At 40.3% G+C, this 25,724-nt stretch overlaps 1 protein-coding gene across 3 annotated transcripts in view; it reads right to left on the bottom strand.

Moving 5' to 3' along the window:
* GLCCI1 (glucocorticoid induced 1) overlaps positions 1–24,685 on the bottom strand; it is a 47,584-nt gene extending 22,899 nt beyond the window's left edge. Inside the window, exons 1-2 of one of the 3 annotated variants that reach the window (XM_081882122.1) lie at positions 23,751–24,685; positions 5,952–6,103 (exon numbers count right to left, since the gene is read on the bottom strand). In XM_081882122.1, coding sequence (XP_081738248.1) covers positions 5,952–6,103; positions 23,751–24,294 — 696 coding nt within the window. In that variant the 5' untranslated portion in view covers positions 24,295–24,685. The remainder of the gene's footprint in view (positions 1–5,951; positions 6,104–23,750) is intronic. The other 2 variants (XM_081882121.1, XM_081882120.1) reach the window with 2 other exon arrangements.
* Positions 24,686–25,724: the final 1,039 nt, after the last annotated feature.

Raw genomic sequence — 25,724 nt, 5'->3', positions numbered from 1 at the left:
TACCTATTTATCTACTTGCACTTTGGTGTGCTTTCGAACTGCTAGGTTGGCAGGAGGTGATTATTATAGGGATTAATTATCTATTGTGATTTTATTGTTGTTATGCACTGTACATTTACGGTATGTAACAAAAGGATATTAAGTATAATAAATAAACAGTCTCATTAAGAAATTGATGTCACTTAGCAGTATAGACTTCTAATATACTTGGGCAATATGCAGTCACTGATCAATGAAAATGTACCTAAAAAGCACTTTTTAAAGTAGTAAAACACTCAAAAAACAAAAAAACAAAACAAAACAAAAACACCTAAAATGCATCTAAAATACCATCTTATTTATTTTGGCATATATTTTATTATGACAGCAATAAAAAGTTTAAGTATTATATTTTCCCAATGCTCCTCCAAGCAGTTAGTGGTAAGATATAATTACATCCAAAACTCAACATGAAGCATGAAATCTCACTTGCATACAACTTTTGGAAACAAATGTTCTTTCCCCTGAAAGTGACTCTGTAGGCAATATTTTTAGTACACCTTAATTAAAATTTGTGACAACCTTCAGGCACTAGATAAGATCACGCTGCAAGTCATATCTGGGTTGCAGGTTACCATCTGGATATAAAGTCTGAAGAATGAAAAGCACTTTATTTGCTTTCAAAATAAGAAATCGCCAAGAGGTGCCTAATTCTACACTTTCGATTTGGTCATTTGAGAACAAAATGATTTAACTGCTTTGAAAACAGACAATTTTGAACTGCAGTTTAATTTTTCTAAGTCTTGTGAGCCTATTTTGTCCATTAAAACAGATTAAATACCACAGCAGTTAGTTTTAATTTGGTCTCCGTCATGTTATTTTAGTGTTGTAGTACTAAAGTGATGTCCATAATCGGGGTAAAACATCAGATTAGTAGTTTTATGTCCTTGTTCAAAGGTTTATCAAACAGTAACTTGCATAGTTCACTCAATTCAGGCCAAATATATGATATTCTGTCTTATTTTTAACACAGGATTAGCTGGGACTGGCCATTAATTAGGTGGTTGGAAGGCACAAGAACAATCATGATTATTTTGAAGTGGATGGGTTTCTTACATACAGAATTATGATCTTGAGATAAACTGATTTTGGTCTAATATAGTTTATCCATCCCTAACAAAAGTGTTGAGAAGCGGCTGGGCCCAATACATTTTACCACCAGAAATGAAGGACAAGACAGGCAGGGGAAGAATATACAGAAATCAACTGAACTAGCCATTTAATCTCACTTAAACCCTGATGAGAGGACAGTGTCCTCAACTGCCCTTAAGGGCAGCAGGCTAGTAAACTGTGTTACACACAGTTGTTTTCCAACAGAGGAATATACCTGGGGGGCTGCCACTCTGTGCCCCACACGGACTAGCATGTGGCTCCTGAGGCGGCAGCCAATACTCTTTTGCTTACTGCTAGGATAGTTCCTGGTTGAGAATCCAAAATTGAGTGTAATTTAAAAAGAAAGTGCTGAGACTAAGACCTTAAGGGTACCATGCCCAGTATTTTTAAAAAATGAAAATTATTCAGCTACATAGGAAGTTGCCCATGGATGGGTGCTGTTCCTGATGCTGCCTTTTATTAATGGTTTGAGATCTGTGACTACTGGTTTTGTTTTAAAAGCCACCTTAAGAGGATTTTATTTTGTTTTTACCTTTCAAGCAATTTGCAAACTTTTTAAGAATAAAAATTAATAAAAACCAGGTCAGACCGTTTGCCCATCTATCCCAGAATTGTATACTCTGATTCACAGCAGCCCTCTGGAACAGATGTATGCAGCTAATGTGACACTTACCAGATGTTGCTGGACTACAATTCCCATCATCCCCAACCACTGGACATGCTTGCTGGGGGTGATTGCATTGTGAGTCCAACAATGTCTGGAGGGCACCATGCTCTAGCTCTAGGATACAGGTAGCCAATGTAGTGGTCTCATGATATGGACCAACTCCCATTAGCCTCAGCCAACACAGCCAATGTTCAATGATGAGAGCTACAGTCCAACATCATCTGGAAGGCGCCACATTTATCATTCCTGCCCTAGGGACTCTGACAAAGGTTTTTCTATCCCTTTCTACTCAATCCTTTTAACTAGAGACGTCAATAGACTAAACCTAGAACTTTTTGCATTCAGAGCATGTGCTTGGGTTATGGCCTTCCTCCATACTCTGAACTGACACTCAGAACTGAACCAGCTCACCATGTTTTTCAGTAGTAATGCAGTAATTATAACCCAGATATACTTTTAAACTAAGCTAACCAGTAGTTAAAGTAAAACATGATTTCACCCCAAGTAAGTAATAATTGATTGTATTCCTCTTACATAATAGTGCCTAAAACCATACATCCAGCAAGTCTAACCATTCCATTACTGCAGAATGGCTCTCAGTATTTCCAATACTCCCAGCTACTATTATGTCAATCAATAGCCAGATCTTGATGTAGAGTCAGACCAATGCATTAATAAGGACAGCATGAAACACTCCAACAAAATGAAAAATGGGTCAAAGTGACCATGTTCCCTAAAGCTCCAAGTTAAATCAATAGAATTTGAGGTAATCAACTGTACATGTTGAGGTCTTGCTAGGCCATTTAACAGACAAAGAACGACAGTACCTCCAGTTTGCAAAACAGATACTATGCAATTACAATATTAGAATTACTATGACAATTCACCAGTGACAGAACTGAAGTTGAAAATTTAAATCTCAACTCCAAAAATCCTTTCACACCTTTCTTCAAATCTGTTCTATGCAAACCAAAGGAGGGCATCTGTTCCACTGATTAATTTGGAATAATCATAGAGATAAAAAAATTATTCACCTTCTACAAATTAACAGTACTGTTCACCTGGAGTATCACACTCAGCAAGGTATTTTTATTATTATCATTCATTCATTGTGTGGTACCCAATGCACTCTTTCTGTAAGCCCAAGATATACACAGTTCAAGTTCCCCACCCCATGTGCACCCTTCCCAAGTCAGCTTTGAAGAGTTGAGGCAACTCCCAAAACTGATTTAGGGGGCGGGGCACCTGAGAGTGGGAGAGGAAGTTCCATTGCACAGCTAAATGTCCTTGCACTGATGGAGCAATTGAGTTGAATACCACTCACTATTTTTATATTTCACCTTTCCTCCAATCAGGAGCACAGAGCAGCTAACACTAAAAATTAAACCATACAGTGATAAAATAATCAAAACCATAAAATCTCAATAAAAAACAGTAAAATCTGCAGCAAGGGGACCACACCTAATTATCTGAATGACTGGACAAATAAAAATATATTCAGTGACAATTTCTACTCTAATGGCAGACTGAACACCCCCTAGAAGGGAGTTTCAAACTTGGGTGTCTCATTATCCTAGTTAGCACGCTAAAGCTGCAGTTATTTAACCACCAGGTGCTGCCAAATATATGTGTTTAATATGGGGATTCAATAACAACTCAACACCAGCTTAGAAGATCAGGCTGCCTTTAACTTTCCTGTATTTAAGGGGAAATTCCAGCTTTCCAGCAAGGCATTAAGCAGGGTGATAAAAAGGGCTTAGCTACTTCCCATCTTAGCTAAGTTATCATAACCCTGTACTCTGTTTTTCCCATTCATAACACACAGGAAAAGTACATAAGAATCATATACACTGCTACAGGGTATGGAAAGCTGACTACAGATCTAAGGGAAGAGAAAAAGGCATTATCTTAATTGCTTTATATTCAAAAGAACCTTAAAGCAAAGTACAAGACAGAATAAAATATAATTATACTGTCAAAAATCAACAGGGACCAGGCCAAGAAAATCCTTCTGGGAAGGCATGTTGGAATAAAAATGCCATTAAAAGGCACTGAAATGCCAAGATAGCCAATGCCTGTCTGATATCCACTGGAAGAGAATTCCTACAACAGCGGGACGGCTTTATTATTATTATTATTATTATTATTATTATTAACCCTACCCTTCTGGCTGGGTTTCCCCCAGTTGTTTGTCACCATGTGGCAGACCTCAGGGGCATGAGGCACTGCAAGAAGTGCATACCCCATGGCTGTACCAGTATGTAAGAAGCTAAAAAACTCTCTCAGGTACTCTGATCCCAAATTCTTTTAAAGACTAATATGAAAACCTTAAATCTGACCCAGTAGCATGTTGGCAGTCAGTGCAGATCCCTGTGCAGAGTAGGTGTTACATGCTGCTGATAGTGTCAGGAGCTCGTCCTACACTCGAGTAGGACCCTGGCAGAGACACATGCCCGACTGGCATGTTCCCTCCTTCCTGATCATTCAGGAACTTCAAAAGCTTTCTTCTGCCCGAACATCACAGCAACCGATGCCAACAGACATCGGCACACTTAGGGATCCACAGAGTCTTCGCACCTTGTGTGACAGACCTCGGCAACTCAGCATTTTGGCTAATCTACATTATTTACATATAAACACACATGGAGCACTGCAACATGGCTTCCTCTCTCTCTAGCATCAGACAGCAAAGAGAAAAAGAACAAAGGACAATAGTCCCACTTCACGGAACACAGTAACACAAACATCCTGTCTCCGTCACTTCCCACTCTGTGGAGTCAAAACATACACCGTCATGTGAAAGACAACAATCCCATGACAGTAATCACGGAGCAGGAATCTCAACTTTTAGTAGTGTAGATGCACTACATTAATAAATAATAATAATAATAATAATACAGTAATCAAGCCTAAAGGTTAACGATTCATGAACAACTGTGGCCCTAGCTGGAAAAAGGAACTCTTGGCTACTGATAACATCTGGGCCTCTAGTGACAAGGATGGATCCAGGAGTACTCTCAGATTACAGAGCTCCTCTCCTTCTAAATGCGTGCAACTCTATCTAGATCAGGAAACTAACCTGAACATAGGAACTTCTCACCTATGGTGCCTCCCATCTTGTCAAATTGATAACCAGCAACTGTTCTTTTCCCTGGGACTTACTTGGTCCTGGGGTTTGTCTTCAATTAAACACTCCAATTCAAAGCCACACTAAAAGAGCCAGCCTGTCCAGATATTAGACTCAACATCTGAAGCAAGGAAGAGTCAATGCTAGGGAACAAAGCTCATTTCCTAAAAGAACAGGCTGAAGCACCTATCTTGTCCCAGTGCCAATTTCTAGAGGTACTGCAAGCCCATAAAAGCAGCATAAGAACAAAAAAGAAAAGAAAAATCAAACTGGAACAGGAGACAGACAGAAAATGTCCAGGTGGGCCTCTAGAATGGATGCACATTAGTGACAGCTGCTTTTTGGACTTTCACATTTCCATAGTATTTGAAAAGAAGACTAAATATAAGGTTCTGAATCCCTCCTGTATACCTAACCTACTCATGTCTCAAATTTAAAAAGCTTCATTAATAAAGCTGTCCTGCTCCAAGCAAGAAGACCCCATGGCCATGAGGCAAACCTGAAATTATTTCAGAAGCCACAACCCCTCGCAAATAACATGCAGATGGTATTCTGTATATCAGAGCTCACCAGTGATTTATAAGTGAAATAGGCCAAATGCCCTAGCTTTGCTGCAGTAGAGGGAAAATACCATCTTGCACATGGCTGCTCAGAACCTTATGACCTTTCCAAATGGACCCTAAAATAAAAGACAGATCCCTGCCTTGAGGAACTCCCAACCTAAGCCTGGACTGTTGGGTAATAAGGAAAAGAGAAGTTGAACATGACAGGGGTGCGTGAAGTGTAGGCAAGGGTGAACTAGAGAGATGTTTCTATTAGGGAATATTACAATATGAAGGAGAGTATGTTCCCTCAGCTTCTATTTTGCTTCTTCTCTTACCTATCCCCAACCAACTCATCCACAGTGTTTTTAGGTACCAGAACTGCTATGTATTGCACATATTATTTGGAATGAATGACACACAACAGTTAAGTAAATAGCAATGATTGACTTCTCAAACATACCTGAGTGGATTTATCCTTCATGCATGAAGGATAGTGTATGTGGGGATCTCGTGGCCACTGTCCTGTGAGGTAAGGTCCCGTTATTGTGTCCAAAGAAGAGGTACGTCTTATGGTGCTAGAAGTTCTAATTTGCTGGGCTTTTGGCCTGTCCACTGAAACAGAAACATGTTATATGCGACGGTTAATATGGTGTTTTTAGCTATTCACATCTGTTTTTAGTGTGGCAACTTGCACAAAAGGCCTTTTAAAACTGAAAATATTTGCCTTAAGTATAAAAAAACCCTCTCAACAGTTGAGGTAAATGTGATCAATGCCAAGTATTCTGTAACTAGAGGGAATATGCACAACTGTTACAACCAGACTACACTGAAGGTAAACTCAGGAAAGAGTATTTGTAAGATTTTCTCTCACTTACTCTTCCATCTTTCAATCCCACCATATATAAATCCAAGGCTTGATATTCTGCATTTTGAAAACTAATGGCAAGATACAGTTTCCAGGGGGCGGGGGGGGATACACCGGAAGGCCACACGCTATCTTTAAGACTAATATTTTTTATGATACATTTATAATAGGTAAGGCTGAAAACCTAATTTCACCTTCTTAGAAGTTAAGCTGAATAGGACTTCTGAGCAGACATGGTTAGGGCTGCACTTTAAGAGTTTATTTCATTGTATGTGCAGACACAGAGTGCTAGACAAAGAGTTACTATATTAAGAATATACAACTAATGTTAGAGCTGTGAAAGCTACTCTATTCCAGTTAGATCACTTCTCATTGTTTTACCTTGCATTTTCTTAACAGATTCTGAGCCTCATGTGACAATAATGACTTGAATATAACATCCGATTATGGGGACAATGTATCCCATGAAGTCCGATCTCCATGTCCTGAACTACGTACTATCAAATAGCAGGAAGGGAAGGGAAGCTAGATCATTTGGAGAACCTGCAACCTTCTACCTCCAAAGGTGTTATTAATAATTCATTTCTATACTGCAAATTCATAAAAAGATACCCACGTGGTATACAGAATCTCAATTAAAAGCAAAACATCAATAAAAATCAACATATATAAAAGAATCTGAAATACAAAAATAGATGTTCTAATGATAACGAAAATAATAAATTATTTCCCTAACACTTGCTAAAATATCAAAGTCTTTAAGTTGGCACTTGGAGCTCATTACAGACGCCAACTTGATTTCATTAGGTACAGAATTCCTTAACTCACACATAATTCACAATTTCTTGCCGAGGACAGTCTAGCACTGCCAGGCACCATCAGACATGCCTCTGTGGCAAATTACAAAGATCAGGCAGGGGAGTAAGGAATAAGGCCATATTTTAAACACAATGCCCAAGATTGCTTAGAGCTGTATATAATAATGGGATACTAAAAATAACTTGGTAGCATAGTGACTGCCCGTACAGCTCCCACATAGGTGCAAGGTAGCATGCCCAGTAAAAACCCGGCTGCAGAATTCTGTGTCAGCTACTGCTTCCAAACCTACTCCAAGGGCAGCCCCACATAGAGTGTATTATAGTAGTCTGTCCTCAGTTATCAATGCTTGAACCACCATAACCAAGCTATCCTGAGTCAGGAAAAGTCACAGCTAATGCACATGCTGAAGCTGGTGAAAGGCATTCCTAGTTACTGAGGCAACCTGAGTCTCAAGGGACAAAGCTGAGTCCAGGAGTACCTCCAGACTGCACGCCTGCTCAGAGGGAGTGCAAGAACAGGCAAATGGTCTATATCTCAGACACAGAAACCACTCATCAGCCATGTTTCCACCTGGCCAGGATTTCAACTCAATTTACTGGCCCTCATCTAGCCCACCACAGCATTCAGGTACCAGTCCATGTTTTGCACAATCTCACCTGACTCAGATGTTATAGAGAAACACAAGATGGTTGTTATTGGCATATAGGGGACACCCTGCTCCCAACCTCTTAACAGCTACTCCCAACAGTTTCGTATGTTTAATAGCATCAGGCATAATATAACGCCCTGTGGCACCCTATAAAACAAGTGCCAGAGAGCCGAAAGGCACTCCCCTAATGCTATCCTTCGTAACCAACCTCGTAGGTAAGATTGGAACCACTGTAAAACAATGGGCCCCAATATCCTTTCCTTGGAGGCCGTCCAGGACACCTAGTTGATACCATCAGAAGCTGCTGAGAGATCAAGAAGTAGGAACAGGGTTGCACTCCTCTGTCCCAAGAAAGGGAATCCACTAGGGAATCCAAGGTCAAACTCAATTCTGTTCCAAAACTGGGCCTAGATAATCAGTCTCCTCCAAGAGTACCTACACTTGTGCCAACACCTTCTCTCTCAACTCCTTTGCCCTAGAGAGGGTATTTGTGACTACATGATAATCATTAAAAGCCAATGGGTCCAACAGGGGTCCAGCATGGGTTTCTTTAGAAGAGGACACTTTCAGCCAGGCAAATAAACTGCACCCAACCACTCATATCTCCTCTACTAGCTTTTATGAACCAAGGTGGACAGGAATCAATAGGGTGATTTCAATGATATTTTTTTCCAAAATGAAAGAGCATGATAACCCTTCATAAGTATTTTTTAAATGTCAAATATACTACAGAAGGATTTCTAAACTCAAGATTCAAAAGTATTAATGTTAGCAATGGTAGCATTGTTACTAGATTACTAAATAAAGTATTTAAGCTACACTATTATGATTCAATGTCGGTAAAAGTGCTTTCAGAAGTTACAGAATATACAGCCACTTTATTGTATTTGGTTCAAATCGTTAGTGTGACACATATTGTTCCTGCAATGAAGTTGCAAGGCTTTTAGACAAGCAATCAAAATACCTCCTGCTTGTCTCTTGCCACAGATTCCTTCATTTTCTGCATCAGGTGAAAACTGATGAATGTTTAAAGACAATACAAACAAATATGAATGTTATTTGAATGGCCACTGGAAAGAAAGGCTTTTCAAAGGGGGCAAGAAAATTGTGAAAATCAAACTGCTTCCCCATTTCCCCTTAGGTGCCAGTTAATACCTATTCTGCTGCCATGCTTTCAAGTGTCTTCTGTAATGCTATTATGAAGCTAAAACAAAAGTTCAAAATAAGAAGCTATGGTTCTTTTGGACATAAATTCCAGTAACATTTTTGAATATATATTATTTTTGAATATATATTATTTGGAACAGGACATAAAATATTTTTTTTTTTTTAATATTTTTATTAATTTCACAGAATAAAAAAGAACAGAAAAAAAAATAAAATACAAAAATTTCATAAGACATATTTCTTTTACAGAATCTTTTGGACTTCCCCACATCTTCCCGAATCTGCATTATTTATAATACCAACTTCAGCATTTTGTTATCTTATTTCATCACTTATTATATCTGTCATTTTGTCATATTACCCATTTCAATATATTTGTAACCCAATATTCATAATATGAAATCCTCAACTATTTGTTATCTTATTTCATTACTTATTGTATCTTTCAATTCATTATTGTATCTTTCAATTCATTACTTATTGTATCTTTCAATTTCATGTTGCCAAAGTCAAAGTTATTGTAACCATAATCTTATATGTTGTGGTTAAAACATCATACAATAAAAGTTTTCCTTAATTTCACCTCTCTTTTCTTGTACCTTGGTTTTCATTTCACCTAATTACCATTGCTGGGGCTAGTGTTTCCTAAAAAGTGCATTATCTTAACATTCATAAAGCTTATAGTATTTTTGCAAATAATCCTTAAATTTTTTCCAGTCCTCTTCCGTTTTTTCTTCTCCCAAGTCTCGGATTCTGCCAGTCATTTCCGCCAGTTCCATATAGTCCATCAACTGCGTCTGCCATTCCTCCAGTGTGGGTAAATCTTGTGTCTTCCAACACTTTGCGATGAGAATTCTTGCTGCTGTTGTAGCATACATAAAGAAAATTCTATCCTTCTTTACCACATTCTGGTCTACAATGCCCAGAAGGAAGGCCTCCGGTTTCTTAGGCAAGGTATATCTAAATACCTTTTTTAACTCATTATAGATCATTTCCCAAAAGGCCTTCACTTTCGGACATGTCCACCAGAGATGAAAGAACGTCCCTTCCGCCTCTTTACACTTCCAACATTTATTATCAGACAGGTGATATATCTTAGCAAGCTTGACTGGGGTCATGTACCACCGGTATATCATTTTCATAATATTTTCTTTCAAGGCACTACATGCCGTGAATTTCAATCCGGTGGTCCATAACTTTTCCCAGTCCTCAAACATTATGTTATGTCCAATATCCTGTGCCCACTTTATCATGGCGGATTTGACTGTCTCATCCTGTGTATTCCATTTAAGCAGCAAGTTATACATTCTTGAAAGTAATTTATCTTTAGGTTCTAACAATTCTGTCTCTAATTTCGATTTTTCCACCTGGAACCCAACCTTTTTATCTGTTTTGAAAATTTCCCGAATTTGGGCGTAATGCAACCAGTCTCGCACCTTGCTTTTTACGTTTTCAAAACTCTGCAGCTTCCAATTGTCACCATCTTTTTCAATTAATTCCCAATATTTTGGCCAGTAGGCCTCCATGTTAAGTCTCTTACGTGCCTTGGCCTCTGCCGGTGAAAGCCACCTTGGTGTTTTGCTCTCCAATAAGTCTTTATATTTTGACCAGACCATAAAAATTGCTCTTCTAACAATATGGTTTTTGAACATTTTATGAACTTTAACCTTGTCATACCACAAATACGCATGCCACCCAAAAGCGTTATCAAACCCTTCCAGATCTAGGACATCGGTGTTCTCTAACAAAAACCAGTCTTTCAACCAGCAGAAGGCTGCAGATTCATAATATAACCTCAAGTCTGGCAGGGCAAATCCCCCCCTTTCTTTCGCATCTGTTAGTATTTTAAACTTAATTCGGGGCTTTTTGCCCTGCCAAACAAACTTAGAAATATCCTTCTGCCACTTTCCGAAACATACCACTTTGTCCACAATCTGCAGGGTCTGAAACAAAAATAACATTTTCGGCAAAACATTCATCTTTATAGCTGCTATTCGGCCTAACAAGGAAAGTTTTAATCTTGTCCAAGTTTCCAAATCCCTTTTGATTTCTGACCAACATTTCTCATAGTTGTCCTTAAACAAATTCAAGTTTTTAGAAGTCAAGAACACCCCTAGATATTTTACCTTTTTAACCACATTTAATCCTGTCTCTTTCAAAAACTCATCTGTTTCTGTAGACGTTAGGTTCTTAGCTAAGACCTTAGTCTTTTGCTTGTTCAACTTAAATCCCGCCACCCGACCATAATCAGATATTAAATCCAAAACTCTTTTTGTGCTAGAAACTGGCTCCTGTAATGTTAGTACCAAATCATCTGCAAATGCTTTCAGTTTATATTGTTTCACTCCGACCTCAATGCCCCGAACTGACCGGTCCCTTCTAATCATATTCAAAAGCACCTCCAGGACCGAGATAAACAATAATGGGGATAGAGGGCACCCTTGTCGTGTCCCTTTTTCAATATTAAATTCCTCCGTCACCACATTGTTTACTATCAATTTAGCTTTTTGATCTGAATATATTGCTTCTATACCATTTTCAAACCCCCGTCCCACTCCCATCCCTTCCAGATTTTTCTTCATGAACATCCAAGAAATGTTGTCAAAGGCTTTCTCCGCATCAATAAAAATTAACACCGCTCTAGTGTTAATATTTGTTTGTAAGAGTTCCAAAATGTCAATAATGTTTCTCGTGTTATCAAACAAATGCCTACCCGGGAGAAAGCCTGCTTGGTCTTTGTGAATCACTTCATTCAGTACTTTTTTAAATCTATTTGCCAAAATGTCTGCAAAAATTTTGTAATCCACATTTAGGAGTGAGATGGGACGGTAGTTCTTAAGTTGAGTCTTTTCAGTTTCTGTTTTAGGAATCAATGTGATGAAAGCTTCTTTCCACGTTTCTGGTGCCTTCTTACCCTCCATAATCTGGTTACATACCTCCATCAAGGGTTGTATTAAATAGTCCTTCAAAACCTTATAATATTTGGAGGTAAGTCCATCAGGGCCTGGAGATTTGCCTAATTGGAGGTTCTGTATGGCACTCTCGATTTCCAGCTGTGTAACTTTAACATTCAGGATTGTTCTCATTTCCTGAGAAATTTTTTGTAATCCGTTAGTTTTAATAAATTGATCTATCTCCGATTCTTTCTGCGGCCCTTGTGCATAAAGATCTTTGAAATATCTCTGGAAACATTTCCTAATTTCTTCAGGCTTCTGAACCATTCTTCCTTCAATCTCTAGATTTGTGACTGTATTTAGTTTTTGTCTTTTTTTCAACTGCCATGCTAGCAGTTTCCCACACTTATTTGCTGAATCAAAAGATCTTTGTCTCATTTGTTTGATTTTCCACTCCACTTCTTGATTTATCAGTTTCATGTATTGGGCCTGGAAAAATTTCACTTCTCTCAGCACTTCCTTAGACTTGGGCCTAGATCTTAATTTCCTTTCACCCTCGCTTATTCTCTCCAATATCTTCTGCTTCTTTTCATTCCAGAGTCTTTTCTTTACAGTGTTTTGTTGTATTAGAAACCCTCTCATCACCGCTTTACTTGCGTCCCAGATTGTTCTTTTTTCCACCGTAGTGTTCAGATTTATCTCAAAGTAATCTTTTAGAGTTTTTTGGGCCTTCTTCACAATCTCCTGATCTCTGAATAAAGTGTCATTCATTTTCCATCTGAAGGATCCGGTTATGTTTAGTCTCAATTCCATTTTCAAAGCATTATGGTCGGAGCAAGTTTTTGGGCAGATTTCCACTTTTCTAGTTTTAGGTGCCAGTCCTTTAGTTGTCCATATTTGGTCGATTCGTGTCCATGACAAATGAGCTTCAGAAAAGAAAGTTCCTTCTTTTCCTAGGGGGTTCTTGACTCTCCATATATCAATCAAATCCATATTGTCTGTCATTTCAAAAAAAGTTTTAGGTAGTCTGCCTTCTTTTGTTATACTTGCACTCTGCGACTTATCCATATTTACAGAGACAACCCCATTCATATCTCCCAACATAATGATGTTGTTATAGTCTAGATAATCCAGTAAAGTCTCATGCAGCTTCTTAAAAAATTCCGATTTTCCATCATTTGGCGCATAGATTCCTAATATCAAAAAATTTTCACCATGTGTATGAATTTCAATAGCCAAAATTCTGCCTTGTTCATCTTTAAATAGAAATTTCGGTGACAGGCTCTCCTTTGCATAGATCACTACTCCTCTTTTCTTAACTCTGTCCGAAGAAATAAATTCTTGACCTAGCCTTTTATTGATTAGCACTTTCCGATGAAGCCTTGTCACATGTGTTTCTTGCAGACAAATAATGTCCAATTGCTCTTTCTTCAATATATGAAATACTTTTCTTCTTTTTTCTGGAGAATTTCCGCCATTTATATTCCAACTAAGAAGTTGCAGAGACATCCTGAATCAATTTGTAGGCCTTACAATGGGGTGTCTAGTTCTCCCGTTCCCGGCGGTGGCAGTGATGGTCCAGCTCCAGGCTGTTTAGTTTCTGGTAGTAGAGGTGGCCAAGACGCAACTGCTCCTTTCTGGAGGTCTTCCCCGTTGTCGTGAAGAAATTTCTGCTGGTCCTCTGGTGTTCTGATTCTTATTTTCCTTCCTTTATAGTTAAATGATAGTCCTTGCGGGAACTCCCACCTATAAGGGATTGTGTTGTTTCTCAACAACTTTGCCAGTTCTAAGTATGAGGCTCTAAGATCCAATAACAATTTGGGTATGTCTCTGTAAATTTCAGCCTTTTTTCCTTCTATCTCTAAAGATTTTTTGAAATGTAGGCCTAGTATCTTGTCTCTTTCTTCTCTTGATTTCAGAATAACCAAACAGTCTCTGGACTTGTCTTTCTTCACCGATCTGCCCAATCTAAATGCAGTCACAATTTTAAAGTCTTTATCCTCTTCTATTCCCCAAAATTTGGAGAATAAAAGTGTCAAAAATCCCTCCAAATTGCCTTCCTCCAATTCTGGGACAGCTCTCAACCTGAGGTTATTCTCCTTGTTTCTCAATTCCACCATCGACAGGTAGGCCTGTTGTTCCCCTACCTGTCTTTGCAAAGGCTTGATTACGCCTTTAATCTCATCAACTTTTTTGCTTGCTTGCTCCGCTTTTTGATAGGCTTCCACAGCTAATTTATGATTTTCAGCTGTAGCTCCTTGTAGATTCTCAATTGCCTGTGTGTTCTGAGAGACCTTTTCAGAAAGTACGCCAATAGTAGTTGTTGCTTGGTCTATTTTTAATGATTGACTGTCCACTTTTTGATTTAAAATTGCTAATTGTTCTAAAATTTGTTTCAAAACTGTGTCAGATCCTCCTGTTGCCATGTCCTCTTCAGCAGGCTGTTCGGCCTCCACCTCCTGTGCTATCAGGACGGTTGGAACAGATGATCTGCGATGATGAGCTAAAGTTGTTTGGACAAGTTGCACAGGTTTCCTTTCTTTTTCTTTTTCTTTTTCCCTTTCTTTAGCTTTGGCTGCTCTTGTTTTCCCTGTGCCACTCATTCCACACCTGCCTCTTGTTCAAGGTCAAGTTATCTTTTATTCCATGAGAAAGCAAGTCCAGAGTACACACAATTAAACCACAGAAATTCCAAACAAAAAATGTTTCCCAGGCCTCTATAACTCCACAATCCTCTAGGGGGAGTATCTTAAAATTTCAGGGAAGGAGAAGATTTTTCCGCCATTTAAAGTTTCTGTAATCTCTTTTTTAGTTTGTAATTCCAAGACAAAAAGGAAGATTCGCAGAGTCCTTTACTTTTTTAGCTAAAGCCACTAGGAGCCAGACTGGTAATTGCAACAGTATTTTAAACGTTTAAAGTTTCAATATATGTAGCAACTTGAAATCTTGTTACTATAATCCGCAGTTTGACAGCTCAGTTACATACTGACAGCCCGACGACTTGCGTTCTTAAAGCAAAGTCCCAAATACAAAACCCATAAGCAGAAATAAGGTCTCTCTTGGTCTTTTAAATAAGAAGACTGCAAATTCTGTAAATGCACGATAGTTCCACTTTACAAAGTTCCCATTAAGTGCCTCAGCGCTCCTCTGTACTTTTGCTTTGATCTTGTAAGCAGTATCGGGCGACGGACTTCCTTTTACTCGTCACCCGTTTTCAAACCCGGAAAAAAGAAATTTGGAGTCCAAATTGTAGTTCAGTTTACTCACGGGTATGTTACTTGCCGAATTGATGTTCACAGGAAGAAAGGTCGACGCTCATCAGCAGCAGCTGCGCGGCTTCGCCTCCCGCAGAAAGAGCGATGAACTCACAGCGCCGCCCCCCCTTTCGCGCTCCGGAGCCCCTTACGGGGTCCCTTCCACACTTCTGGGGGGGTTCTTGGCGCCCGCCGAGTCCCACGGCCACGGGCTCCCTCTGCCCGTGGTTTTTTCAAACGGGTCGTCGCTATGCCGCAGCGAACGACCCTTTTCTGCGGAGCCCCTCTTCAGACAGTGAAGAGGACCGCCATCGCTGTTTCGCGCCGCCTCCGGAAGTCGGAACAGGACATAAAATAAATATGGGTCAATATAAACAATTTTCTGTTTTTTTATAATTTTATGTTGTATGCTGCTTTAGATTTTTAATATAAAGTGGCACATAAATAAAAAGCAAAGTTTACTGCCCTAGATTGCACAAGGCAAACTATGGTTTGAGCCCCTCGATAAGACAGATATGCCATGATGAGTAAAATACAGTATATGTTGAGCTTTCGAGAGAGTAAAGAAGCAAAGCACACCTCCCTTTTCCACTAGTCTTTTCCCTCTGCACCCCTTATTAGTGTGCATGCACACACAATGTCCTTTAGTGCCATATAATACAGCCAGCAAAGGTTTCAGGAGGCTTGGAGGCTGCTCCTGAAATCTCCCTTGTGAACTCTGTTCTAGGAGAGCTGAAACCTGAACAGCAGTGCTCTTTTTAAGAAGTCATGGATACGCTGCACCATTTTGTTGCAGATCTCCAGCTGTGATATATGTAACATCCAAATGTATTACTGCTCCTTCATTTACGTTCTGGCAGGATTTATTTCCCAAGCTCAAAAAACCAAGTTTCTTCAAACGTCTACATATAATTTTAAGTCCAAAAAATAAAACCTTCCTTTGTATACTACAACGTTGGATTTTCTTTTTAAAATTCTTCCTCCTCCTCCACCCCCCACAATATTTTCCCAAAGGGCAAGAACAAATACATGTTCGAGATCTTTAGATGCAGTAGCTTGCAGCTTTATCTCTAACACTATTTTCAACTGATTTCCATTTAATTTTTTGTACTTTTTTGTATTTTTATGTACAAAGCTATAAGTGATATTTACAGAAAATTGTCATGTTTGCTACTGACTCTTGAAACCAGAATTCCCATATACAGCTAAAGTACTGAACACATGAGTTTTCCAGACTTTACTGGGGTCATGTAGCTGGCACTCTTGCCTTTTTTTAAAAAAAAAGAGCAAACAAAACTAGGAAAGATTTCGACTACTGAGCAACTATTGGTGAAGATAAGATTACATGACCCCATGACTGCTAATGAATACTTGGATTACAGCCCAAACCAGATCATATTCAAGAACATTACACTTTTTGTAGAATACACAATTAACTTCAACTTTTATTGAATGTATTTTCTCTCTGGAGCTAAAATAGACTTCAGAACCTTAATAGCTTAAAACCACTCATCTGAAGTTAAAAAAGAAAGGTAAGCTTCATCTCAGTTATAGGAGGAACTTAGTAAACGGTACTAGTCTGGGTTCCTGACAGTATTTTACAGTTGTACACAGATATGTAACAACTTGAAAGTTTTAAACTTCAAAAATCCAAGTTAAATTATTTGCAAAACTGAGTTATGACTAAACTTGCCTGTCATTTTAAGAAGATGGAAAGTATTTTGTACACTCTGCTAAGCAACTACATATCATTCTTACTTATGAAATAAATGTTTTATATAGGTGTTTATCTAGATAAATTACAAATAAAGATTTAAGCTGCTGCACCCTAAGTAGAAATCCCACATTTTATTTTATTTTGCACACTGGCAAATCAGAATACCAGTTGAAGGCCTTCAATGAATTAAAGGGATGGAATAAGCAACTGGGAAATTCCACCACAACAGCAACAGCACAAGATTTCTAAACCCTGGTACTTTATGGTAGCTTCTTGGTCACTGAAGCTGAACCTCAGCTGTTTAGCAATTGTCCTGAGGAGGGAGAAGTGAACAGAAAACTGCCTTGAGAACTCTGATACAAGGAAATAGTAATAACTGAACTTAAACTGCTAATCTATCCCTGAACATGAGCTATATAGCATAGATAGAATGTTTGCATCTCCCTGCCTTAACATATAGAGTCTGGGTGTGTGAAGATTTGGCCTCAAGGGTAGGAACCTCATGGCACACGGAATAATTGGAGAGAAATCCCTTAAGCTATGGGTAGGCAAACTAAGGCCCGAGGGCCAGATCCGGCCCAATTGCCTTCTAAATTTGGCCCACGGACAGTCAGGGAATCAGCGTGTTTTTACATGAGTAGAATGTGTCTTTTTATTTAAAATGCATCTCTGGGTTATTCTGGGGGCCTGCCGGGTGTTTTTACGTGAGTGGAATGTGTGCTTTTATTTAAAATGCATCTCTGTGTTATTTGTGGGGCATAGGAATTGGTTCCCTTTTTTTCTCTTCAAAATATAGCCCGGCCCCCGACAAGGTCTGAGGGACAGTGGACCGGTCCCCTGCTGAAAAAGTTTGCTGACACTTGCAGTGCTCTGGGTGGAGTGAGGCAGGGTGGGGAGGAGAGAGAAGGAGACACAAATTATGAGAGCTTAAGCTTTTTGGTCTGAGTAGGTCCCAATTTCTCATCTCCTTGATGCTTCTTGTATTCAACACCTCCTAGAGAACATTGAATATGCTCAGCATGCTTTGTGTCCTCTTTAGGGTTTTTAGTTTATTATTCTAATTCAGACATATGATTTTAAAAGTTTTTATCCAAGATACTTTTAGTATAAAGGTAAAAAAGGTAAAGGACCTCTGGACAGTTACGTCCAGTCAAATTTGACTATGAGGTGTGGCGTTAATCTCTGCTTTCATACACACCCAATAACATGACCAAAATAATTCAGAAAGGTTGTTCTACATAAAGAAGATACAGCTTAAATGAACGATGACAACTCTAACAATTTACTAAGATGTTGAAAAGGACATCTTTTAGCCACAGATAAAATGCTTATTTGTATAAGCATTTATGCGACATGTGGAGTGCTCATTTGCATACATCAACATGTTGTCTATCTGATGTCAGAACAGGCACAAATTCTACATGTAAAGGCGTTGACATGAAGCATGTAACATATGCTGGTGGATGCATGGAATTTTCACAAAGTACTTTACTCATAGGGACGCGGGTGGCGCTGTGGGTAAAACCTCAGCGCCTAGGACTTGCCAATTGCATAGTCAGCAGTTCGAATCCCCGCGGCGGGGTGAGCTCCCGTCGTTCGGTCCCAGCTCCTGCCCACCTAGCAGTTCGAAAGCACCCTTAAGTGCAAGTAGATAAATAAGTACCGCTTTATAGCGGGAAGGTAAACGGCGTTTCCGTGTGCTGCTCTGGTGCCGGTTCGCCAGAGCAGCTTCGTCACGCTGGCCACATGACCCGGAAGTGTCTGCGGACAGCGCTGGCTCCCGGGCTCTAGAGTGAGATGAGCGCACAACCCTAGAGTCTGTCAAGACTGGCCTGTACAGGCAGGGGTACCTTTACCTTTACCTTTTACTTTACTCATAGCCACCATAATGTCTGTTTTGGTTCCACGCTTTCACAGAAGCCAGGATTCTGAGAGCTACAATCTGCTAAGCAACTACATACCATTGTTACTTATGAAATACAAACAATATAATTCAGAAAGAAGATGATAAACGAGCAGATTATCCACAACAACAGTAGTGAAAACACAAGAATAAAATGTCTTCCTAAATAAGGTTTTTCAATATCTGTCTAAAACAGGAAGCTTGTTGAACTTTTGAGAAAGTGTCCTATAATTGCGGTGCCACCATCAAGAAGATCCCGATTCTGGTATCTAATTTCCACCAAAGATGAGCAAATGTTTTGGAGGAACATGGGTACGGTTGGGCCAGAAGCAACCTGTTTCACACCAAACCATTCTGAACATGTGAGATCTTATTCTCAATATTAGTTTGGTGCACCATCACAATGCAATCATAAAAAGTTAGCTTTTCAGGTAAGTGTCCAGGGCATCACCAAGGGGAGTTCTTGAGAGCAGTGAGATCTCATATATGACATTTTTCTACACACTATGGAAGAAAAACACAACTTTGTATGTGATGGTGCAAGACACAAGTACACTGAGCATGCCAACAGGACCACCTGATGCATTAGTACTCTTATTTGAAACAACTGTATATGTATAACCAGTAAATAAATCAAACCAAACATGAAAGCCATGAACTTGAGCTATGTTTTCACAATGATTTATCACATAGGTCAACTGCCCTTCACCTTTAAGAAAACAGGTCTAGTTAACTTTATCTTGTATTTATGCCAATGTAGCCCAAGATAATTTATTCTCAGCAGTAGGGGGAGGAAAGAGCAAGCTCTAGGCCTCAGAATATATTCAAAGGCTATTTGAACTTGTTAACAAAAGCATTTAAAGATTAAATTCACTGTCCATAACCCTTTAGAGGCTTGTAAGAAAACGTCTGCATCCATTTTAAATTACAGACAATAGCCACGTCTCATCCAAATAATTTGCCAGACATTATACATTTTAAATTGTACTCTCTATGCTTAATTTATCATATTTTTATCTTGATTTGGTAAAAGGAAACCTCCAGGAGTAAATTTAGAAGTCATGCATTCACAGAAGGACAGCTTAAATATTTTTTAAACAAGTGAATTCACATTTATATCAGTTTAAAAAGGGCCGGATTAGAATGTAAAATGTGGATTATGTAACTGAAATGCATTAGTTTTATTACAAATCAGCAAGCATTTCTCCCCAATAAAACACTATGACTTTGTATTTGGTTAGCTAATATTTTAACACAGTGGCATTCAAGTAACCAAATGCTGTTCAGTCACCACTATTTTCCAGTACAACTTTTTGCACTGGGTTAATTCACATATGTATTATTCATTTTTCATATAACCATGGCACTCAGTAAAACAAATGCTTGCTTATTTAGCGTATTAATAAACAACTCTTCATGCAAATATATCCCAGGATAGTTGTAAGACATCTGTTTTTATCTTCAAAAATGCAATAAGGAAACAGTTTTTTAAAATGTAATAGAAAGGGAAAAAACTGCAAAATGTCAGTTTTAGTAAAACATCAGATGCTGTAGGACTCCAAATAAATATGCACAAACCCAAAGCATGAAATGACTATTACGTTTTAAAATGTAGGTTGCTGAAGATCATAAATATGTAGAAAGAAAGAAAATGCATTTTTGTAGAAAAACAACAACCCTGTTCTACAAATTTAAGCTCTAAAGATTGGCCTGGCTTGATTCTATTTTAAACCAGAATTAATGTTTTGGTTTTTTTAAACCAACATTTTAGATCATCCTTAAGCTGCAAAAGGGGGAAGGATGATGGAAGGGGGAAAAACCCAGAGGAAGCTGTTTTCATTCATGCAGTAGTGATGTCAGCGTCTGCAGTGGCAGCTGCCTGACCTGTACAAGCTCCCAACCCAGAGCACTTTTGCAGATTTCTTTTAAGAACCTCTGGCAGCTCCATTTTTACTAAAGAACTTAAATCAGAGCAATGTCCTTTAAACATCTACACTGTAAGAAAGTGAAAGACATACCTATGTATACAAATATATCTATCTATCTATCTATCTCCCCTAGAATGGCTCCAGTACAACTGAATAATGCAACTCATTTGCAAAGCCAGAGTCATGCATTGCAGTATAAACACTAATGCAAAGAGAAAACAAGATACATTTATGTGTGACTTAAAACATTCTAAAGTATGGTATCTATGAAACATATTTATTATTCTTTCATGCTCTTTGAAAATTGTTAAAATAAATAACTGAATAATTAGAGTAATTAATGATTGAAGCTAAATTGATTTATTCTGCTATAAGGGAGTTTTCACAAAGCAACCGAGTTCTCTGAAGTTATTCCATAATGCAGGTTGCCATGTTAACTATACTACATGGGCCAGAGTCACAAGAACTGGTGAAACTAGTCCACGGGGCAGATTCTGCAGGCTAAGAATTTGAAAGTAAAACTAAATATTTTATTTATTAGCTTGCAGAATTAAATAAGGCTTGTTCTGCTATCTAAGATGAGTGATGCCATAGACCCTAAAAGGCAACAAAATCTAGTGGAACTTTAACGGCTAAGAAACTGATTATGGCATAAATCTTTTGTGGACTACTGTCTACTACATCAGATACAAATGTGGGTTATGGTCCATAAAAGCTTACGTCATAGTAAAGTTAGATGCCTCAACAGCTTGGTTTGTTTGTTTGTTTGTTTTTTGCCGCAACAGGCTAACATAGCTGTCCTTCTAGAAATTATAAAATGAATGAATTCAAATATTCAGTACGTGGGCACATATTTTCATTTGTTCAGGATTTACTGGAGGGTGCCTGCTTTGAAATGCCAGCTCAACTAATGAGGATTTCCTTATGGTACATGCAGGTTAACAGTTCACTGCGGTCAATCCATAGTTATATATTGTATTCTCACAACTCTATTAAACAGTGGATGCTGCTATGATGGCTTAAGGCAGGCTCAAACAAGTTTAATGAAGTCATTCAGTTATAATTTAAGAGGACTGAATCATTGAAAGTAAGGCAGTAACATAATTCATCTATTAAAAGAGACTGTATTATTTTAAAATACTTTGATAAAAGAATGATCAGCTTTTTAGTATTTGTTCACAAACACAACACATTTAAATGCAGATTCAAACATGCAGTATTTGTTAGCAGTTTTCCATTTTGTTTTATTTTAGCAAGCAAACAGAAATGTTTGAGTTAGCTTAATTAGAATTGTATGCACTTGTCTTGTCCCCATAAAAGGAGAAAGCTTACATTTTCTAGACCCAATAACATGGATTAAACTCCATTTTTACAAAATACTTGGTTTAGAAACACTAATTCCATAAGGGTTTCCATAAGGATGAATCAAGATCATAGGCCTGTTGCATAACTTACATGTAATTTGAAATGAAAGGGGGGAAATTAAATTTCATCTAGATGTAAATGTTTTTAAGGCTGATATAATACAAGCAACATTTTGGAGGAGTGAATTTAGTACAATCCAAATAACCATAACTGCACAACTAAGTGCAAGGATTCATGGCAATAATGCATCCAACTTGCTGCATTCAATACTATATCAAGAGGGGTATCTAATTTGCTTCTGAAACAAAACACAGTCTTGGCATGATTAAAGACGTGCTTAAAGATACAGGTTACCCAATAGCTATAGAAGGATAAGCAGTATATTTCATATGATTCATTCAACTGCTTAAGGGGAGTGGACAGAGCCACCTTTTAAAGAAACTTTTTCAAATATGTTTGGAGGGAACTTTTCCTAGTACATTATATTCTTTAACAAGAATACCACAGAATGTGCATTCTACTTGCCTCCAGGGTTCAACAAGGTTTAATTTTAGCTCTACAAAGGGTTGCATTAGAGGGAGAGGGGTTTTCGAAAGCTTTGTAAGTAGATTTGTGCATCTTACATATTGGAAATATTGCAGGAGCGGCATGGGTGTTGTATTCTATTTAGAACCTGCAGTTTTGCTAGCATGAGCTTGTTTAAGTCAGGTGTTTTTTATACCTTCCTGGTAAAAGGGTACAGGAATACTTTTACAAACATTGCTGTTTTGAAAATCTTATGGTCTTGGTAGAGAATGCTAGTATCTTTGTGCTTCGGCTTCCCTGAAGGCAGACATCTCAGAACTTACGCTTCAATAACCTATTGAAGTATTTAAATGTAAGTTGGCCAATATGGAACCATCAGACATTAGCCCAGCCTTTAGGCACTAAACCAGATGAAAATTTCCATACAAGGCATGGATACAGCATGCTGCAACGCAAGCGTTGAAAAACACTCTTCTAAACCCTTTTTAAAAAGGTGGATAAAATATACTTCATTAAACTGAGAATTCTGCTTCAGGGCACAAGCCAGTCCAAGCATTCTATTCACACACATAAAACACAGCAGCTTACTTTCTAGTTTAGTAGCTCTGCATTAATAGAGCTTGGGAGTTCCACTCTCCTTTAAGGATATGCAACAAGGCTCACTTTACCAATAGATAAAGGATTGCAAGGTAGAATTTTATAGCCCTTCAGCAGCCTAAACCCCGAGGAGTATAGCAGAGTAGATGCAGGGTGTTAAAAGGGGTCACTAACCAAGACTCCCCGTTGCAAGCTCGAGCTGAATTAAGACCTTGAGTCTAAACATTTAGGGTGGTGTGTTGTTGGGCGTTTGTGTTTTTTTTAAGGTCTGAGTCACTTCGCCTTCTTTAGGGCTGGCGATCGTATTCACACTTACCTGGGCATGAGGCCCCCACCGAAAAGACGGGAAGATACTTCCGAGCAAACCCTTGACAGAAATGCGCTGCTAGATCGGGGAGGTGGTGCCATAATCCGAAACATGAACCGCGGGGTCGAGTTTGTTATTTTTTAGAGGGGTGGCTCAAGGAGGGTCTTCTCCACAGTGCTGCGTGGGGAGTTTGAGGTGGGAAATTGGGTTATGGGGGGGGGGGGCGGAGAGAGACGGATTCCAGGCGAGAGCCCCACAGGTGCCCTTACCTCTGTAGATGGGCGAACTGGGGCTCCTCCTCTCAGGTGAGATGCTTCTCCGCCGGCCGCTGCTGCTGTCGGGCGAGCGCCTCTGCCTCCCCTTCACCCTCCCGGGCTCCGCCGCGCCGCCTGCTCCTGGCGGGGAGGCGGCAGCCGCGAGGGACAACGGAGGGGTCGAGCTGGGCGGGGGCGGGCTGCTGCCGCCGCTGTTGCCGCCGCCTCCTGCTCCGCGAGGCCCCCCGGGGCCGGTGTTGCTCCCCACCGAGGCTGAGGCGGCGGGAGAGCGAGTGGGGCTTTGCTGGTTGCCCCTGAGGAGCTGGTAAGGGACGGTGGCGCGGATAGGCTGGAGCAGCCGGCTAGTCCCCGAGCTGCCACCGGGGGCGCCGCCGCCGCCGCTTCCTCCTCCTCCTCCTGCTGCTGCTGCTGCTCCGGCCCCGCTACTACCGACTGAGGAGGCTCCGGCGCCGCCGCTGGTGGGGGACCCGGCGGCCCCGCGGCGCATCCTCTGCGCGGGCGGGTGGTGAGGAGGGGTCTGCGAGGAGGAGCTGGACATGGCGGCGGCTCCGGGGGCCACTGGAACGAGGCGGGTTTTTTCCCCTCCTCGAGGCTCTTTCCCCTGGGAAGGAAAAAAAGGGGGGGATGGGAAGGCGACCGGGGATCCCGAGTGAGGCAAGTTCTACCGCCCAGATGTGGCCATGGCTGCCCTCGTCGGCAGCTCGGCTCCTCGCGGCTCACATTGTCCACACGGCGCCGGCCGCTGAGGAGGCACAGCTGGGGGGGTGGTGGTGGTGGTGGGAGCGAGGAGGGGTTGCTTAAGGCTCGCGCTCCTACCTAGCCGCGAGCGGTGGGGGGGGGGGAGGCGGCGCTACCGCACCTGCAGCCAGCCAGCCCTGCCAACCTACCCTCCTGCTCCGCCGCCCTCCCTCCGAATGGCACTCCGCAGGCTCCGCCGCCCCGTCTGTGGCGGGCGAGGGGCGTCAGGCCTCGCGCCCATTGGGCGCCCTGCCTCCGTTAGCTCGAGCCGGATTGGACGCGGACCGGGAACGGGCGGCGCGTCTGCCCAATCGCCGGCCTCTGCTTTACCTGGAGGAGGGGAAGGGCAAGAAAAAGGAAGGGGTTGGTAGTTTGGAGCCGCTTTGTGCGGAGGAGGGAGGTTTGTAGGTGGTGGGGGGCGGGGGGGGGGGAATCCGAGGTGGGAAAGTGGAAGTTATCCTTTTGGGGTGGGTGGCCCTCTGTCCAAAGACCAAGCTGATATTACGGGGAACACGTGACAATGGATTGCTCTGATACCTGTTTGGGCTTTGCTTTCTCTCTCTCTTTGATTTGCATCCGCTTTCATTCGGAACTGGCAGATTGCAAGCAGATACCAGTGCCAATCCCAGGCAGCGTGATCTTAAGAAAATGTGCATATAACTTTTCAAAGAGGGGCAACCTGAGTACAGGAGGTGCCTCAGTCACGAACACAATTTCTCTTAATTTATCTCAACCCATCACTGATGCTTAAAATTGGAGCAGTCCAGATGTTTAGTACTCTATCCAACACTCTGAGTTGACCCATTGAAATTAATGGACGTGACTCATTTAGCCTTGTTAATTTCAATCTGTCTCATCCCAAGTAAAAATTAGCTGGATCCAACGTTTAAGCTAGAAAACTGTGCAGCATAATAGCCAGAGAATCAAAGGGACTGATCTTTCTTGTAGAGTATATCCCAGTTTGCCTAGTTTAGCTGCACAGAAGCCCACCACCCAACTCACCCAGACTCTCACTATAGGATATTTATTAAAGATTAGATCTTCATTCTAAACATAGTTGCAAAAACGTTTTTTAAAAGTTTTGTCTAAATAGGTACAGCCAAGTTTTTTTAAAAAAAGTTTAATATACCTATATGCAGTGCTTTTTTTCTAAAAAAATGTTTAGCGGTACTCTTGTTTTCCTACTCATATTGAAATACTGCCCCTCAATGAGGCCAAACTTAGATTCAC

This window comes from Podarcis erhardii (assembly GCF_964252035.2).
Source record: "Podarcis erhardii genome assembly, chromosome: 12".
NCBI classification, from domain to species: Eukaryota; Metazoa; Chordata; class Lepidosauria; order Squamata; family Lacertidae; genus Podarcis; species Podarcis erhardii.
Note: the sequence above shows the minus strand (reverse complement) of the source record. Positions and strands in the feature narration are given on the sequence as shown.